The 17,500-nt window shown below is 45.4% G+C and overlaps 2 protein-coding genes across 6 annotated transcripts in view; one reads left to right on the top strand and one right to left on the bottom strand.

The window, feature by feature from the left end:
* LOC110528732 (fibronectin) overlaps window positions 1-6,019 on the top strand; it is a 36,643-nt gene extending 30,624 nt beyond the window's left edge. For 4 of the 5 annotated variants that reach the window (XM_036951297.1, XM_036951294.1, XM_036951295.1 and 1 more), the window contains 13 exons: window positions 1-181; window positions 262-449; window positions 585-672; window positions 760-939; window positions 1,228-1,509; window positions 1,714-1,803; window positions 2,388-2,833; window positions 3,461-3,599; window positions 3,814-3,978; window positions 4,185-4,310; window positions 4,633-4,739; window positions 4,855-4,956; window positions 5,080-6,019. The exon at window positions 1-181 is cut by the window's left edge and continues 89 nt beyond it. In XM_036951297.1, the coding sequence (XP_036807192.1) occupies window positions 1-181; window positions 262-449; window positions 585-672; window positions 760-939; window positions 1,228-1,509; window positions 1,714-1,803; window positions 2,388-2,833; window positions 3,461-3,599; window positions 3,814-3,978; window positions 4,185-4,310; window positions 4,633-4,739; window positions 4,855-4,956; window positions 5,080-5,169 (2,184 nt within the window). In that variant the 3' untranslated portion in view covers window positions 5,170-6,019. The remainder of the gene's footprint in view (window positions 182-261; window positions 450-584; window positions 673-759; window positions 940-1,227; window positions 1,510-1,713; window positions 1,804-2,387; window positions 2,834-3,460; window positions 3,600-3,813; window positions 3,979-4,184; window positions 4,311-4,632; window positions 4,740-4,854; window positions 4,957-5,079) is intronic. The other variant, XM_036951296.1, reaches the window with a different exon arrangement.
* A 2,184-nt stretch (window positions 6,020-8,203) lies between these two features.
* Window positions 8,204-16,094, bottom strand: LOC110527226 (bifunctional purine biosynthesis protein ATIC). The gene is made up of 14 exons (XM_036951337.1): window positions 16,005-16,094; window positions 15,507-15,633; window positions 15,083-15,226; window positions 12,625-12,713; window positions 12,016-12,167; window positions 10,704-10,860; window positions 10,393-10,518; window positions 10,110-10,303; window positions 9,947-10,036; window positions 9,695-9,820; window positions 9,503-9,595; window positions 9,136-9,318; window positions 8,810-8,965; window positions 8,204-8,654 (listed from the first exon to the last, which is right to left on the bottom strand). Exons 3-14 carry the CDS (start codon window positions 15,193-15,195, stop codon window positions 8,535-8,537), a joined length of 1,599 nt encoding a protein of 532 aa, XP_036807232.1. The 5' UTR covers window positions 15,196-15,226; window positions 15,507-15,633; window positions 16,005-16,094; the 3' UTR covers window positions 8,204-8,534.
* Window positions 16,095-17,500: the final 1,406 nt, after the last annotated feature.

Here is a 17,500-nt window from a genome sequence, read left to right as displayed (position 1 = left end):
TCATACCGCGTGCTGTACTCCAGCCCTGAGGAGGGCGAGAGAGAGCTGCGCCCGGCGCCCAGAGGGACAGACGATACCGTGGTACTGAGGAATCTCCGCCCCGGCACAGAGTACACTGTTAAGGTCATCGCTCTGCACGGACGCACCCCCAGCACCCCACTGGTGGGCACACAGGCCACAGGTAGGAGATATCAGACACACACACACATACAGACACGCACACACACACGCAAATACTTAAATGTCCATCTCTGCCCCCAGCTATCCCTGCTCCCACCAACCTGGACATCTCTGAGGTTGGTGACACCTCCTTCATTGTCTCGTGGCGCTCCCCCAGCTCCGGGCTGTCTGGGTACCGTGTGGTTGTCAACCCCAAGAACAACAATGGACCCACCAAGGAGATGACCATCGCCCCAGACACCACGCGCGCCGTGGTCCCAGGACTCATGGTAAATAACAGACTACAGCATTCTGAATGTATGTCATAACTGTGTTCTAGATAAAGGTGTCTGTTAAACAGTCTATATTCAGGTCATGTATTGTCACTGTATTTATGTGTCTGTCAACATGTGTTTCCTGTGTAGGTGGCCACTCTGTACACAGTGCACGTTTATGCCCTGAAGAACTCTGTGACCAGCCGGCCCCTGGAGGGAGAGGTCACCACGCTGGACAGTAAGCAGCTTTCACAGAGTTTTAACTCTACTGGCCACTGGTTTACTCACTGTAAACTCACCCTCTCCCTTCCTCTCTCTCTCCCAGACATCAGTCCTCCTCGGCGTGTGCGTATCTCTGACGTGAAGGACTCAGCCATCACGCTGACCTGGCGTGCTAAGGTTGAGACCATCACCGGGTACCTCATCGAAGCTCAGCCCCTCGGCGGCAGCCGCCCCGCCATCAAGAAGACAATCCCCGGAGAGCAGCGCACCTACACCATCACTGGTACTGTACAGTAGACTACATTACCCAGCTATCACCACTCTCATCTACCGTCAACTACATTACCCACCCATTACCACTCTCATCTACAGTAGACTACATCACACAACCTTCACCACTCTCATCTATAAATGAACTACATTACCTATTATCGCCCCATCTACATTCAACTACATTATCCATCCTCACTTTCACCTAAACTATCATCATTATAGTAAACTACATAACCCATGTACAGTACAGAGTGGGCTCTTGACTGACTGACAGTGTGTTGTGTTTGATGTCCTTCAGGTCTGGAGCCAGGCACCTCCTACACTATCCACATCTACACCATCAACGGTGATGCACGCAGCGCCCCCTTCACCCTCACGGCCACCACAGCCAAACCAGCGGTGCATTCCCCCACCAACCTCCAGTTCACCTCCCTGACCCCCAACTCCATCTCCTTCAGCTGGGAACCCCCCGCCACGCGCATCACAGGATATTACATCACCTACGAGGAGGCAGGCAGGGCGCAGCCCCGTGAGCTTACCCCCCGCCCCCACGCTGGCCAGAACTACGCCACCATCTCTGGTAAACGTCAAACTCTGCTCTCTCTCTTTCTCTCTCTCTCTCTCAAGTTACCCTGCCCTCTTAAACTCCACCCCTTCCTCTTCACCCTCTGAAAGCTCAAGCCTCTCAACACGTCCAGTTTATGGAAAACACCTGAATTGACTCAAATCGACATCAGATTTCCTCCAGCAGAGTTTGATGCTTGATGTTGTTGGATGTTTTCAGGTTTGAGACCAGGTACCGAGTACATCATCAAGATCATCGCTCTTCAGAATGTCCAGAGAAGCACCCCATTGGTGGGCACGGCCAGGACTCGTGAGTACAGCACATACACACTTTACACATACGTCTACATACACACATGGCCCAAAAACTGATTTTTTTTGTACCTGAATGGTGATGTTACAAAGAAAGGTTTGGGAAGCCTGCATATGTGCTTAGCTGCAGTAGAATATTGTAAGAACAGCCTAGCAACTCATAGACCGAGATGTTAGATTTGGTTTGTAGTCGTGCCAGCATCTGTTACAAACAGCTGTGTCTTTTAAAACAATAATACTGCTCACTCACTTTGAATACGTTTTGAATTAACAAGCGATTCAAAAGGTATTGACGGCAGTGGCAGGCTTTGGAGTAGATATTTGCCCAAACCACTGATACAGGGTCAGATATTTTCCCACTCCCCTTAATGGTTAAAACTAAAACGGGGGTAGGGTAATCTGATCTTAGATCTGTGCTTAGGGGCAACTTCTACTTCAAGTGCAGTGCTTTGCAGTACAGTAGTGGCTCTAGTATGCGGACTTACTGCCACCCCCTGCTGGCGGCGTCATGCTACTGCAGCTCCTCTAACTCCCTACTCCCTCCCTAACTCGCTTGCTTCCTAACCCCTCTCTCCCGGCCAGAACGTGAATCCCTGCTTACACTGCCACTCCCCAACCGCCCCGGAGGCTACGACCACCTGGACGTGCCTGAAGAAAAGGAGAGCCGTGTCCCAACAGTAGTAGGTAACAACGGCCTAGACACCCTGGGGGGCCAGGGCCAGAACGTGGAGTACACTGAGTACAACAACCAGAACCCCCAGACACCCTATGGGAACGGCCAGACACCCTATGGGAATGGCCAGACACCCCTGGTGTTTGTGCCCCTTCCGGATGCGGAGGGGCGCAGGGTGCCGGTGGTGAGCGTGAACGTGCCTGGTGGCTCTCCCTTTGGTTTTCCAGAGAAGGACACAGGAATCCCTCAGGAGGCCCAGACCCAGACCACCATCGCCTGGAAGCCTTACAAGCAGAGTTCAGAGTACCTGGTGTCCTGCAACCCTCTGACACACGTCAACGAGAAGATGTTCCAGGTGAGAGGTTACGGCACACACACACACACACACACACACACACACACACACACACACACACACACACACACACACACACACACACACACACACATATAAAGACACATCTAAGAGACACTTTTTTAAAGTGTAATGTTTATTTAACTAGCCAAGTCAGTTAAGAACAAATTCTTATTTATAATGACGGTCTACACCTCTCATTCTCATTCATCTCTCCCAATCTCTCTATCCTTCCATCTCTCTCTCTCTCCTTTTATCTCTCTCTCTCTCTCCTTCCATCTCTCTCTGTCCCTCCTTTCCTCTCCTTCCCTCTCTCTCTCCCTCCCTTCCTCTCCTTCCCTCTCTCTCCCTCCATTTCCTCTCTCTCCCTCCATCTCTCTCCCTCCATCTCCTCTCTCTCCCTCCATCTCCTCTCTCTCCCTCCATCTCTCTCCCTCTCTCTCCTTCCATCTCCTCTCTCTCCTTTTATCTCTCTCTCTCTCTCCTTCCATCTCTCTCGCTGTCCCTCCTTTCCTCTCCTTCCCTCTCTCTCTCTCTCCTTCCATCTCTCTCTCTCCCTCCCTCCCTCTCCCTCCATCTCCTCTCCCTCTCTCTCCTTCCCTCTCCTCTCTCTCCCTCCTGTCTCAGATGCGTCTGCCTGGTACCTCCACCAGTGCCACTCTGATCGGCCTGACCAGCGGAGCCTCCTACAACGTTATCGTAGAGGCCCTGAAGGGGGCACTCAAACACAAGATCCTGGAGGAGATTGTCACCGCCGGCAACACCCGTAAGGAACCAGCAGTGACTATGACAACTGATCTAGGATCAGTACTGACATTTAACCTATAGAATAGATGGTATGAGTGAATCCTGATGTTGTTTTGAGTCATGCTGTTTCATGGTCAGATAATATAGTTCAGAAAGTTTTTAGATAGGCGTTTACTTACACAGCTTAGCCTGTGATTCTGTGGTGAAATGAACCCCTTCTCTTCCGCCTGTAGTGACAGAGGGTTCCACCGGCACAGATAAGGACTCGTGCTACGACACCTTCACAGCGACCTACCATGACGTTGGGACCGAGTGGGAGCGCATGTCTGAGACGGGCTTCAAGCTGTGGTGCAGGTGTCTGGGACTAGGCAGTGGACACTTCCGATGTGACTCCTCTAGTGAGTATTTAACTACCTCATCAATGCAATTTAAGAAACTTTATTGATCCCTTGCCACCTGACTGGCTGGGTGTAATAGTTGCCATATTGGTTACACCAATCCGATCTAGGGGCTGGGAGACGGTGTCGGATGTTATGCAACAGGTCTGACCTTTTTTTTGTTCTCTATATCTCCCCCCTCTCTCGCGCTCCCTGTCCATCAACAGAGTGGTGTCATGATGGAGGTAACAACTACCGTATCGGGGAGAAATGGGAGCGTCAGGAGGAGAAGGGCCCCATGATGAGCTGCACCTGCCTGGGCAACGGGAAGGGAGAGTTCAAGTGTGAACCACGTAAGTAGCACTTTAACATCAGTCACCACCTGCACTTGTTTGGATATTAAAGGAAGAACACAGAACTTCTCTGGCAGCATGTCAGAATACAACACAATACAGTTACAATGTCTGCCTGTGTGACCTCATCAATGTCTGCCTGTGTGACCTCATCAATGTCTGCCTGTGTGACCTCATCAATGTCTGCCTGTTTGACCTCATCAATGTCTGCCTGTGTGACCTCATCAATGTCTGCCTGTGTGACCTCCTCAATGTCTGCCTGTGTGACCTCCTCCATGTCTGCCTGTGTGTGTGATTCCCTCTCCTGCGTGTGTGTTTACAGATGAGTCCACCTGCTATGACGATGGGAAGATGTACCAGATTGGTAACCAGTGGCAGAAAGAATACCTGGGAGCCATCTGTACCTGCACCTGCTACGGAGGACAACAGGTCACTTTTACTGCTAATGGCTATGCTTGTCTTACCGACCTTAGTTGAATGCAACTTGGACAAGCACCTGCTGAATGACCAACGTGTGTAAATGTAATGCTTGTCCTCCTCTCAGGGCTGGCGTTGTGAGAACTGTCGTAGACCAGGTGCTGAGGTGGACTCTAGTCTGCTGCAGCCCGTCCGATACAGGGACCCCACCAACACACTACGTAAAGTGGTGAGTCATAGACTACGCTCTCAAAAGACAACTGAGAAAATGTGTTGGATTAGAACTTGAAATCCCCATGCTGAGGTTGGACCCATACTGATCTCTTGTCTGTCTGTCTGTCTCCTTCTGCAGAACATCCAGTGCCCCATCGAATGCCTTCGACCTGAACTACTGGCAGACGCACTGGCAGAAGGACACATCCCCCAGAATCCCCTGGAGTAAAAGATAAATCTCCTCTTCCTTACCCATGGTCTGTCAAGTCTCCTTGAAGAGGAGGTCGCCCTGTCCAGTCAGAGACAGACCTAACCAACACATCGATGCCTTACTGATCAGCTTAACCATATCTAACACACCTACATACTGTAGGTCCATGCCTTCCTAGTCTTAAGAGAACCCCCTGCACACTTTCAGAATGTTGGTTAAGTTGTCTGTTGTCATTTCCCTTTGAGACAGTTAAGAGGTCAAAAGGAACATTCCTTGTGTTCGTGCCTTAAAGAGATTAAAATCTTCCCCTGTCCCTGAATGTATGTGTTTGAAGTGCTTCTTAACAGTTCAGATGTGCTTGTCTTTTACAAATGATACATTTCCAAGACTACCTGTCCAGTATTACCGTTTGTCCTAATCATTTATTATTATTTTTTTTTTACTTCTATAAAATCTAAATCCGTCTGAAATCAAAAGCACTGTTTTGAGAGAATGTTGGTGTAGTTGCCATGTCGACAAGTGTTTGAAATCATTTAGCTTTTTCTGTAGCCTCTGTGTAGACAGGGGTAGCACTGCCTGTGTGATTGACACTGAGTTGTTGTCATGTTGAAACTCTTCAATGCATTTTATTTATCCCTTTAATCACAGCATTGTTGTGTGAATGTGAGACCTGGGGTGTCGACTTTGTTCTGGTTTTATTTTTGTACTAAAAGGTGCCAACGTTTGATGGAGATTCCCTTGTTTTGATAAAGTTGAAAAGAACCTCATGAATTGCCTTTGTTTCTTGAATAACTGTTTATACATAGATTGATGCACCAGTGTAAATCTACGTAACATAATAAAATAAATCCCCATCTGTCAGTATAAACTAGAGATCAGTTGTTTTTGTGTGGGCTGTGTCTGAATCCCTGCAGTGCCTTCAGAATGTATTCATACCCCTGGACTTATTCCATCAGAATGTATTCATACCACTGGACTTATTCCTTCAGAATGTATTCATACCCCTGGACTTATTCCATCAGAATGTATTCATACCACTGGACTTATTCCTTCAGAATGTATTCATACCCCTAGACTTATTCCTTCAGAATGTATTCATACCCCTGGACTTATTCCATCAGAATGTATTCATACCCCTGGACTTATTCCTTCAGAATGTATTCATACCCCTGGACTTATTCCTTCAGAATGTATTCATACCCCTGGACTTATTCCACATGTTGTGTTACAGCCTGAATTCAACACAGATTAGATAGATGTCTCACCCATCTACACCAAATACCCCAGAACGACAAAGTGAAAACATTTTTTTCTTCACATAAGTATTCACACCCCTGAGTCAATACACATTAGAATCACATTTGGCAGCAATTTAAGTCTAAGTGCTTTCCACACCTGGATTGTATGACATTTGCAAAAAAAAAAATATTTTCCAAGCTTGTGTCAAGTTGGTTGTTGATCATTGCCAGACAACCATTTACATCTTGAAATAGATCAAGTAGATTTGTCAAAACTGTAACTCGATCATTCGGGAACATTCACTGTCTTCTTGGTAAGCAACTCCAGTGTAGACTTGGTCTTGTGTTTTAGGTTATAGTCCTGCTGAAAGGTGAATTCATCTCCCAGTGTCTGGTGGAAAGCATACAACCAGGTTAAGGATTTTCCCTGTGCTTTAGCTCCCATCGTTATCCTGAAACTCCCCAGTCCTTAACAATTACAAACATAACCAGACCATGATGCACCACTATGCTTGAAAATATGGAGTGGTACTCAGTAATGTGTTGGATTTGCCCCAAATATAGCACTTTGTATTCAGGACCAAAAGTTCCTGCAGTATTACTGGTGCAAACAGGATGCATGTTTTGGAGAGAAAAATACTCCTGTAAAGGTTTCCTTTTCAAGCCATCAACAAAGTTGATCCGTCCCCAGTTCTTATCACAGCCAATAAACTGTTGAAAAGTCCCAGTTGACCTTGTGGTGAAATCTTGAGCGGTTTCCTTCCTCTCCAGCAACTGAGTTAGGAAGGACATCTGTATCTTTGTAGCGACTGGGTGTATTGATACACCATCCAAAGTGTAATTAAGAACGTCACCATGCTCAGAGATATTTAAGGTCTTAGAATTGTATTTACCAATAGGTGCCCTTTGCAAAGCATTGGAAAACCTCCCTGGTCTTTCTGGTTGAATCTGTTGGAAATTCACTGTGCGACCTTCGAGGTAATTGTACGTGGGGGTCAGAGATGAGGTAGTCATTCAAAAAAAATCATGTTAGGCACTATTAGTGCACTCAAAGTCCATGCCACTGGTGCATATTTTTACTCCTGAACTTCCATAAGTGGTTGAATACTTGACTCAAGACATCGCTCCGCTTTAAATTTGTAAAAAAATATAAATGAAAAACAATTCCACTTCAACATTTTAGGGTATTGTGTGTAGGCCAGTGACAAAAAAAAACACATCAATTTAATCCATTTTAAATTCAGGCTGTAACAAAATGTGGGAAAGTACAGGGGTGTGAATACTTTCTGAAGGCATTGTATACCATCTGCAGGGGAAGGTGTTCTCTACGACCCCCACACGTGTCACAGGACTTGCCTAAAGGGAACCCATTCAAATTAATTAAAGTAGGGAGGTAGTTTAACAAAAAGGTGTTCATCTCCCAAAACAGATTTTCTCCACTTAAACCATTTCAAACCTAGCTTACCTTTTTCCATTATGCGTGGGAATACTTGGAAACATTTCTTAGATTAAAATCACTTGGAGCAGATTCTGGTCTTTTTACGGTCTTCTGGCCAACAATGAAAACGGTCTAAGACTGTCTAAGCCATTTGTGTGTTACTCAATGTGTTTCTATGAGCTGTAACAGTAAGGGGCAATTTCAAAACTTTAAATATTTTTGATACCTAGAAGCGTCCTAAAATTCAAATAGCTAAATGGTCCATGGTATGACCATAAAACAATTCCATTAGTGTAGTAGTCAGTCCGACTTTCAGCTTAATATTGCTATAATGTAAAATAGTGTTTGCATACACACACACACACACTCCACAGGATTTCTCAAGAAACAGTTTATTTCATGGTAAACCGTGACCTTCCAGACAGTAACATTGTAACTTAGATACAACTATGAAAGCAAGCTCGGAATGTAACGGAATCTGACTGATCCTCAGCATGACTCATGCGGTTTGTGCATGATAACCGTAGGACAGGAATGTCTCAGTGTAAATAATAATACTATGTTAGTACCTTTGTTGATCACTATTCTAGAGCAGTTAGTGGACCTCCAACATGTAGACACACATGGCTACATGTTACTCAGGGCCATAATGGTGTGTGGCGTGTGAAATGTGTCAGGCAGCGTTGTATGACAGCCACTCCAGGTATTCAGTGGTGGAAGAGTCTCAGGTTGGTGTGCACCAGGGTGATGCCCTGCTCATTACAGGCATTGATCACCACCTCGTCAGCTGTGGACCCAGCCGGGGCAGCAATGTACTCCACACCACTCTACAGAGACAGACACCTCAGAATAATCAGTCCATGTGGGCGTCAAACAGAAAAGACCTTGGAAGACACTAGAAGGCAAGAGACCAACTAAAGAACCAAAAGCAGAAAGTCTGCCATCTTAGACTAGTGAAAAGTAATAATTCAGCAGTGTTTACCAGTTTGGCACGGTCCACGTTGTCTCTGAAGGGGAAGAAGGCGTCAGAGCTGAGGGCTACAGCCTGTAGAGAGCTCAGCCAGTTCTTCTTCTCAGTCTCATCCAGAGGCTCTGGGACCTCCTCATACATGGCCTTCCATACTGCCAGGTCTGGACCCTGAACACAGAGGAGTTAGAGAGCAGGACAGACTCATCTGGAATTAGATTTTTTAAACAGACAGACACCTACAGTAGGAACCTACACAAAACATACAGCAGAACTATACATCCGACAACCATTTCAGATGCGTAGAGTGCATGTCCCTAATTGACCTCTGACCCCCTCACCTCTCCGATGGTGCCGCTGACGTACTGATCGATGGCATTGGCCATCTCCGCCCGCTTCACTCCACTCCTGAACCTCATGCCCAACACCCGCGGGTGGTGCCTCAGCCACCAGTTATCAGCCTTGTCCCCTGCCAGCCGCGTGCAGTGGATACGAGACTGCTGACCCGCACCGATCCCAATCACCTGGTACACAGGGAGAGGAGACGGATCGTGACCCAGAAAAGCCACAGTACATAGTGTTGAATGTTTCAAAATTCCTTCTGAAAAAGGTAAACAAGGATATAGGCGACAACAATTGGGAAACTCAGTGCCCAAACACTATTTCAACAGGAACCTCCCATGTCTCCTCCCTCTCCAGGTTGGTTACCTGTCCATCCTTGGCGTAGCAGACAGAGTTGGACTGGGTGTACTTCACTGTGATGCTGGCCACGATCAGGTCACGCAGCGCCTCCACCGACAGCTTAAACAGGAGACCGACAAGAGGACAAAAGGTCAGAACAGGTCATCAGTGAGAATCTCACACACACTATCAAGACACGCACAAACCACAAAGACTCACCGTGCCCTTGGAGACGACGTTGCTGAAGAGATCCTTGTCAATGACAGCTCCATTCCTCTTCTGTTTGAGGTGGAGACCAAAGAGAACTCTGACCTCTGGCTCATCTGGCTCATAGGCTGGGTCCATCTGACAGATTTAGACATTCAGCACCCCCAACCGGTGAGAAGATGCAAATGAACTTCAAACTTTTTTTTCCTAGGAAAGGCTGCAACATAGGATGATCACCAACTGCTTTTCCATGTCCAACCATACCTGGAGAACACAGTAGTTTCCATTCTTCTTCTTGGACAGAATCCTGAGGGCCTCCTCTTCGTAACCAGGGGCGATGATGCCATCAGAGACCTGAGAATGATAGACAGGGGTTGGAAATGCACGAAACACACAGGGCAGACACACGACACCTGGGAAGCCCTACCTCTCTGGATATGATCTTGGCAGTGGGGACGTCACACACGTCAGACAGAGCGATGAAGTCGCCGAAGGAGGACATCCTGTCTGACCCTCTAGCCCGGGCGTAGGCTGTAGCCAGTGGGGTCAGGTTCTTCAGCATGTCATTCACCATACACACCTTGGCCTCCTCATCACTCAGAGGAACACCCACCGCAGCCCCTAGAGAGGGAGAAGACAGCCTAGGTCAATGTTACTGGGATTCCTTGCAATCTTGTTGGCATATGCATTGGAAGCTCTGCGTGTCTAACCTGCAGGGCTGACATGTTTGAAGGAGGTGGCAGAGGGCATGCCCAGGGCACTCTTCAGCTCTCGGACCAGCTGCCAGGCGTTCAGAGCATCACAAAGGTTAATGAACCCAGGAGAACCATTTACCACTGACAGAGGCAGAAATGGAATGGAGAGAAGGGAGGATCAATACAGTTAGTCTACCCAAACAGGACAAGGACCCCAAAGTTCACCTGGACGGTTTCAGTTGAACATATGACACCAATTAAAATGAGGGTTGACAATGTTACTGCTGGCTACACAATGGGGGGGGGGGGGGGGGGGTGAAGCCTACCTGTGAGGGGGAGGGTGGGGCGCAGGGTGTAGAGCTGGGCGGGGGCTTGGTGGGGGTTCATGCCGTAGCGCAGGGGCAGCTGGGATACTCCACGGCTGTACTGGCCCCGGAAGTAGTCCGCGATGGCCTCATCATACTGAGCCGTGTGAGTAAAGGCCTGGGAGAGAGAATGAGGACAACTAGATAGCATTGACACCATGATCATGTTCATTAGACAACATATGGAAGAAAAACGACTGAAACAGGAAGGGAAAACCTTGATGTCCAATAGGAAATGCACATCTGTTTACCACTGCAAAATGTTTTTCTAAGGTGTGCCCTAATGAACATAGCCCAGGGTAAACACCTGAACCAGACAGCGTTGTAACCTATTCCATGATCAAAGCCAACATGGGCTTCTATAGTTTTATATTTAGGCAGCTTTAATACAAACTATCACTGTAAGATTTGTAATGCCTTCACAAGGGACACCATGTGCTAAATGTATCCATTCTACTCCATGTAGTCTCAAAACTCAATGTCAAATGCACAAGTACAGTGAAATGATTTTCTGCAAGCTAACCAACAACGCAGTAATCAATAACAATGTAATATTAAAACAACAAGGTAGAACAAAAACAATCAAGTAAGCAAACTATATAAAGGGGCAGTTCCAGTAGCATATTTACAATGTCCAGGGATACTAGATCAATAGAATACTGTGGGCTGACCTGAACAACATGGCCCCAAGGACAAGAGAGGGCAACATGGGAGGTAGTGGACTCTGAACTTTACCTCGCATTAACCAACAAACAATCAATTAAACAAAAACCCAATGATCTGATTGCAATTGTGCTTTTTGACTACATAGACTCCATGGTATCTGGTCTGCAATTGTACAAATTGATCCTTTTAACAGAGGGTCAATAATCTGTCAAATACACAGTATGAGGCCTTCCCCAGTTGTCCTGAGATGTCCAATTTGCTACTACTGAAGAATCTCTTAAGACTTCAGTTGTGTCTACGTACAGTTTGGTTCCTGATAGCATAATTTCTCTATCACTCAACATCCTCTCTGTTCACAGTTGAGGTTGACAGACTTGTCTCAACAGGAAGGTAGAAGGAGAGCACATGGAAGTTAAACTAGATCTCACCATTCTCAACTAGATCTCACCATTCTCAACTAGATCTCACCATTCTCAACTAGATCTCACCATTCTCAACTAGATCTCACCATTCTCAACTTGTCCAGAAAGTAGATTGATACACACGAGACAAAGGACCATGTAAAAAAATCCACTTTCAACCCGTGCTTTCAAGTTGCCCTAGTTACCTTCAGGGCCAGAGTCTTGCGGGTGTCCAGGGTCGTGTCTTTACCATCGGAACCCTCCATCTCCACGGCGACCAGCTGGTAGTCGGCAGGATCGCACACAATGGTTACGCGGGCATGGTTCTTGGCCGCTGCACGGAGCAGGGTTACCCCACCTGAGGACACAGCCAGGGTCAAACAGGGTAATCACCATGGCAACCTAGGGCATTTCAGGTTGTAGAACAGACTTCAGAAAGTAAAATGTAGAGCTGGCCTTAAAAGGTGCAATATGAATCAATTGCACAGCCATTTCCTGGTTACTAAAATTCTATTAGTTCGCCTAAATTCAGTTTGTGTGCCAGAACAAGCAAGTATATGGTAGAGAATCATTGTACCATCTAAACCGCTGTGAATTATTTTTCAGAACCCCAAATATTGTATTTCCAGCTGGTGTACAACTGAAATTAAAAGCAGCAAAAACTAAACTTCACAGAAAGCATAGAAATAGTACACATAGAACAGATCTACCGCTTCTAATACTTGCTTTCAATGAGAATGACAGATCTAACACAATTCTATGTGAATTTGGTCAGGTCGGACAAAAAAAAAAATTGCAACTAACATTTCACTCACCAATATCAATCTGTTCCACTGCATCTTCCACGGTCACATTAGTGTTGGAGATAGTCTTCACAAACGGGTAAAGGTTACACACCACCACCCTGGTCAAAGACCGGCAAAGGAAACAATACAAGTCAAGAAATGCAATGCATTTCACTATGTTTTTCTAACCATCTAGGCAATTTGAACTAATGAGTAGCGTGGCTGTTCAATCCCTCACATCGTGTGCCCCAGATGACTCAACGAGAAACAATATCTTACAAAGAAAAAAAAGGGTGAAGTTTTGACTTTTGTAAATGGGAACATGTGTCAATTAAGCAGGTTACATTTTGCAGCCTTGAACCCAAATTGTTAAACATACAGTGCCTTGCGAAAGTATTCGGCCCCTTAGAACTTTGCGACCTTTTGCCACATTTCAGGCTTCAAACATAAAGATATAAAACTGTATTTTTTTGTGAAGAATCAACAACAAGTGGGACACAATCATGAAGTGGAACTACATTTATTGGATATTTCAAACTTTTTTAACAAATCAAAAACTGAAAAATTGGGCGTGCAAAATTATTCAGCCCCTTTACTTTCAGTGCAGCAAACACTCTCCAGAAGTTCAGTGAGGATCTCTGAATGATCCAATGTTGACCTAAATTACTAATGATGATAAATACAATCCACCTGTGTGTAATCAAGTCTCCGTATAAATGCACCTGCACTGTGATAGTCTCAGAGGTCCGTTAAAAGCGCAGAAAGCATCATGAAGAACAAGGAACAAACCAGGCAGGTCCGAGATACTGTTGTGAAGAAGTTTAAAGCCGGATTTGGATACAAAAAGATTTCCCAAGCTTTAAACATCCCAAGGAGCACTGTGCAAGCGATAATATTGAAATGGAAGGAGTATCAGACCACTGCAAATCTACCAAGACCTGGCCGTCCCTCTAAACTTTCAGCTCATACAAGGAGAAGACTGATCAGAGATGCAGCCAAGAGGCCCATGATCACTCTGGATGAACTGCAGAGATCTACAGCTGAGGTGGGAGACTCTGTCCATAGGACAACAATCAGTCGTATATTGCACAAATCTGGCCTTTATGGAAGAGTGGCAAGAAGAAAGCCATTTCTTAAAGATATCCATAAAAAGTGTTGTTTAAAGTTTGCCACAAGCCACCTGGGAGACACACCAAACATGTGGAAGAAGGTGCTCTGGTCAGATGAAACCAAAATTGAACTTTTTGGCAACAATGCAAAACGTTATGTTTGGCGTAAAAGCAACACAGCTCATCACCCTGTACACACCATCCCCACTGTCAAACATGGTGGTGGCAGCATCATGGTTTGGGCCTGCTTTTCTTCAGCAGGGACAATGGTTAAAATTGATGGGAAGATGGATGGAGCCAAATACAGGACCATTCTGGAAGAAAACCTGATGGAGTCTGCAAAAGACCTGAGACTGGGACGGAGATTTGTCTTCCAACAAGACAATGATCCAAAACATAAAGCAAAATCTACAATGGAATGGTTCAAAAATAAACATATCCAGGTGTTAGAATGGCCAAGTCAAAGTCCAGACCTGAATCCAATCGAATCTGTGGAAAGAACTGAAAACTACTGTTCATGAATGCTCTCCATCCAACCTCACTGAGCTCGAGCTGTTTTGCAAGGAGGAATGGGAAAAAATTGCAGTCTCTCGATGTGCAAAACTGATAGAGACATACCCCAAGCGACTTACAGCTGTAATCGCAGCAAAAGGTGGCGCTACAAAGTATTAACTTAAGGGGGCTGAATAATTTTGCACGCCCAATTTCAGTTTTTGATTTGTTAAAGTTTGAAATATCCAATAAATGTCGTTCCACTTCACCATTGTGTCCCACTTGTTGATTCTTCACAAAAAAAATACAGTTTTATATCTTTTTGTTTGAAGCCTGAAATGTGGCAAACGGTCAAAGTTCAAGGGGGCTGAATACTTTCGCAAGGCACTGTACGTGCCCATAGGCGCCAAAGAGAATTCATGGTTTATTTCAGAGGCTGTATGCATTGCACACTTTCTCCTCAAAGCCAATCACATTCCATGAATGGCTGTTTAAGCTGCCAATTTGACAATCAGAATCTCAAGGCAAAAAAAAAAAAATGTAAAGTGTGTAACATGATCAGATGTGTGCAGATGCAGCAGCATTTGAATCAGCCGGTTATTAGATTAGCAACGCATACTTCGAAGTTTCCCCACTTTACAACCTTACTGCCCTGCATTAGGGCCAAATCTAATACCGTCTTGTGCCCGATCACATGCATGGTGTTTTAGGTCTGCTCGTTCACAAAAAGGCTGTTTTTCAAAGACCCCCAAAAATCACATTAAAACAGTAGTGGCTCTGGAAAAAAAGTATAGAAAAGTTGACTGAGATGGACAAGTCCTACTCTTAACTATTGAGGAAAACAGATCTGAGCTTAGATCAATTAAACCCACTTCCCTGTCTCTTACCTAACCAGACTGTAGCCCAGTTTCTCCATGTCAGCCTTGTCCGAAGGGGTGTGCCGGGCCAGGATGCCCCCGTGTACAGCAGGATGCAGGGTCTTCACCCTCCCACCAAGCATCTCTGGATGGCCAGTCAGCTCAGACACATCCCTGGAACAAAAGGGAGATGGATGTTAGGTGATTCAGTGGCACAGATTCTCAATGGCATTTAGAGGCTGGGAATGCCTCATCTGAAAGGTGGTCAATGACTGCAGAATACTAGACAGACCTACTCTTTGAAGTTCTAAACAGTAAGGTGACTTAAAGGAATACATTGTTATCAGCATAACATTGAATCGTGTGAGCATTAGCGCAAGAGAACGTTGGTGGCTGAACACTATCAACAAGGATAGACGAGGCATTGGAAATGTATGCAAACGGTTACACCTACCGAACAGCCAGTCCTGCATCGCGCAGGGTTTTGGCGGTGCCACCTGATGCGACGAGTGACAGTCCCACGTTCACCAGCCTTTTGGCAAAGTCCAGAAGTCCAGACTTGTCGGACACACTCAACAGTGCTGTGTGTGTAGAATTAAGAGACACAACGGTGACAAAGTTATAGAGATTGATTGAATGGCACCACTGTGAAACGAAGCTTGCTTTTCAAATATCGGTAAATATGTTGACTCCACTGAGACATCATCGATAGGTTATTGCTCCTTTGTAGCCACCCGTTGCTAACTAAAATGGAAGCATGTTTTTCGTGGCATGCTAGTTGTAGCTAGCCTACCTAGCACGACGCAAGAAACAATTGAATTGGATATTGACCACGCAGCATAAACACTACGCTCAAACTTATGCTTCAACATAGACTACTCAGTCTCTAAACTACATTAGCTAAAGCTAGCTAAAATATATATTTTTTTTATTTAAAAAGAAGAAAGTTTACCCAGTTCTGATCAGGCCATGGTTTTGGGTAACGTTCTCTGTCTGGGAATGGGAGACTAGAAGCATGTGTATAGTTGTTTCAATTTATGGCATGATGGGAACTTTGTGATTTGACAGGACCGCCCCTTTGACCGGTTTTGACTAAACGGGATACAGCTTTTGTCAGATGTGACTTTTCGTTGCAGTCTAGGAGAATTTACGCAGCAGTCTAGGAGAATTTACGCAGCAGTCTAGGAGAATTTACGTAACAGGTTAGGAAAATTAACGTGCAGGTTAGAATTAGATTACGGTTAGAAAATATAGTTAGGGTTTGCTAGCCATGACCCATTTGTACCCCTCCCCTCAAACAACCTCTTCGTTGCCATCTGAGTCCCAGTAAAAAACAAGTTTTGTAATTTTTATATATATATATATTTAAACGTCAGATAACGGTTTGAGGTGCAAAAAAACATGTTACAAAGGAAAAAATGTGAACACATATATTGTTTTTTTGACTGTATCTGGACTGTAGTGGCCGTTAAAACTCGGTTGACAGGAAATATATAAAAAGTTAACATTACAGTAAACATAACAGATTACAAGTAATTAACCAGCTTTTATTTAGCTCTTATTTCATGTATTTATTACACTGCTCTGAAAACTCACCAAACTAAAAATTGACCTATAAGAAACAATTTGAATATCAAACTGTCAAAAATGATCATTACACAATTACACCATAACATGTGCTAATTGGTGGCTATTTTGATTATCAAGGTGACACCCCCCACACATGATATCATTGAAAAGCCCAGAATGTCCTCTCATATGTACTTCGTGACCTAACCCAGTGGCATGTATGGCATTAGAGAGATTTAGGCTATTTGAAATGATAACAATGTGAGATTTTAGACTCTCAGATCTGCCACTGGAGGGTGAGTTTACACCACTATAGAAGGACCATATGGGCAAATAGTGGTGCTGTTGATCTGAGAGAACTAAACACACTAAAGTGAATGCCCAGTAGACATCCACCATTTTACTTTAATAAATCCATTATTTACAGATCAGTAGGGATGAAAGAAAGCAGAAAAGGTGAAGAAGTATTTGTGGACTACTACCATACACCAAGGCACTGGAGGGGTACTGATACACACCAAACCACTGGAGGGGTACTGACATACACCAAGCTACTGGAGGGGTACTGATACACACCAAGCCACTGGAGGGGTACTGACATACACCAAGCCACTGGAGGGGTACTGACATACACCAAGCTACTGGAGGGGTACTGACATACACCAAGCCACTGGAGGGGTATTGATGCACACCAAGCCACTGGAGGGGTACTGACATACACCAAGCCACTGGAGGGGTACTGACATACACCAAGCTACTGGAGGGGTACTGATACACACCAAGCCACTGGAGGGGTACTGACATACACCAAGCCACTGGAGGGGTACTGACATACACCAAGCTACTGGAGGGGTACTGACATACACCAAGCCACTGGAG

This window comes from Oncorhynchus mykiss, chromosome 18 (assembly GCF_013265735.2).
Source record: "Oncorhynchus mykiss isolate Arlee chromosome 18, USDA_OmykA_1.1, whole genome shotgun sequence".
Lineage (NCBI taxonomy): Eukaryota > Metazoa > Chordata > Actinopteri > Salmoniformes > Salmonidae > Oncorhynchus > Oncorhynchus mykiss.
This window is presented reverse-complemented; position numbering and strand designations above follow the sequence as displayed.

Excerpts from the sequence above, each read along its gene's own strand:
- LOC110527226 (XM_036951337.1), bottom strand. The coding sequence starts at position 15,195 with ATGCTTGGTGGGAGGGTGAAGACCCTGCATCCTGCTGTACACGGGGGC. Across the intron at positions 8,966-9,135 it reads TCAGCGGCACCATCGGAGAG|GGTCCAGACCTGGCAGTATG; the intron begins GTGAGGGGGTCA and ends CTCTGTGTTCAG. Across the intron at positions 8,655-8,809 it reads ACGTGGACCGTGCCAAACTG|AGTGGTGTGGAGTACATTGC; the intron begins GTAAACACTGCT and ends CTGTCTCTGTAG.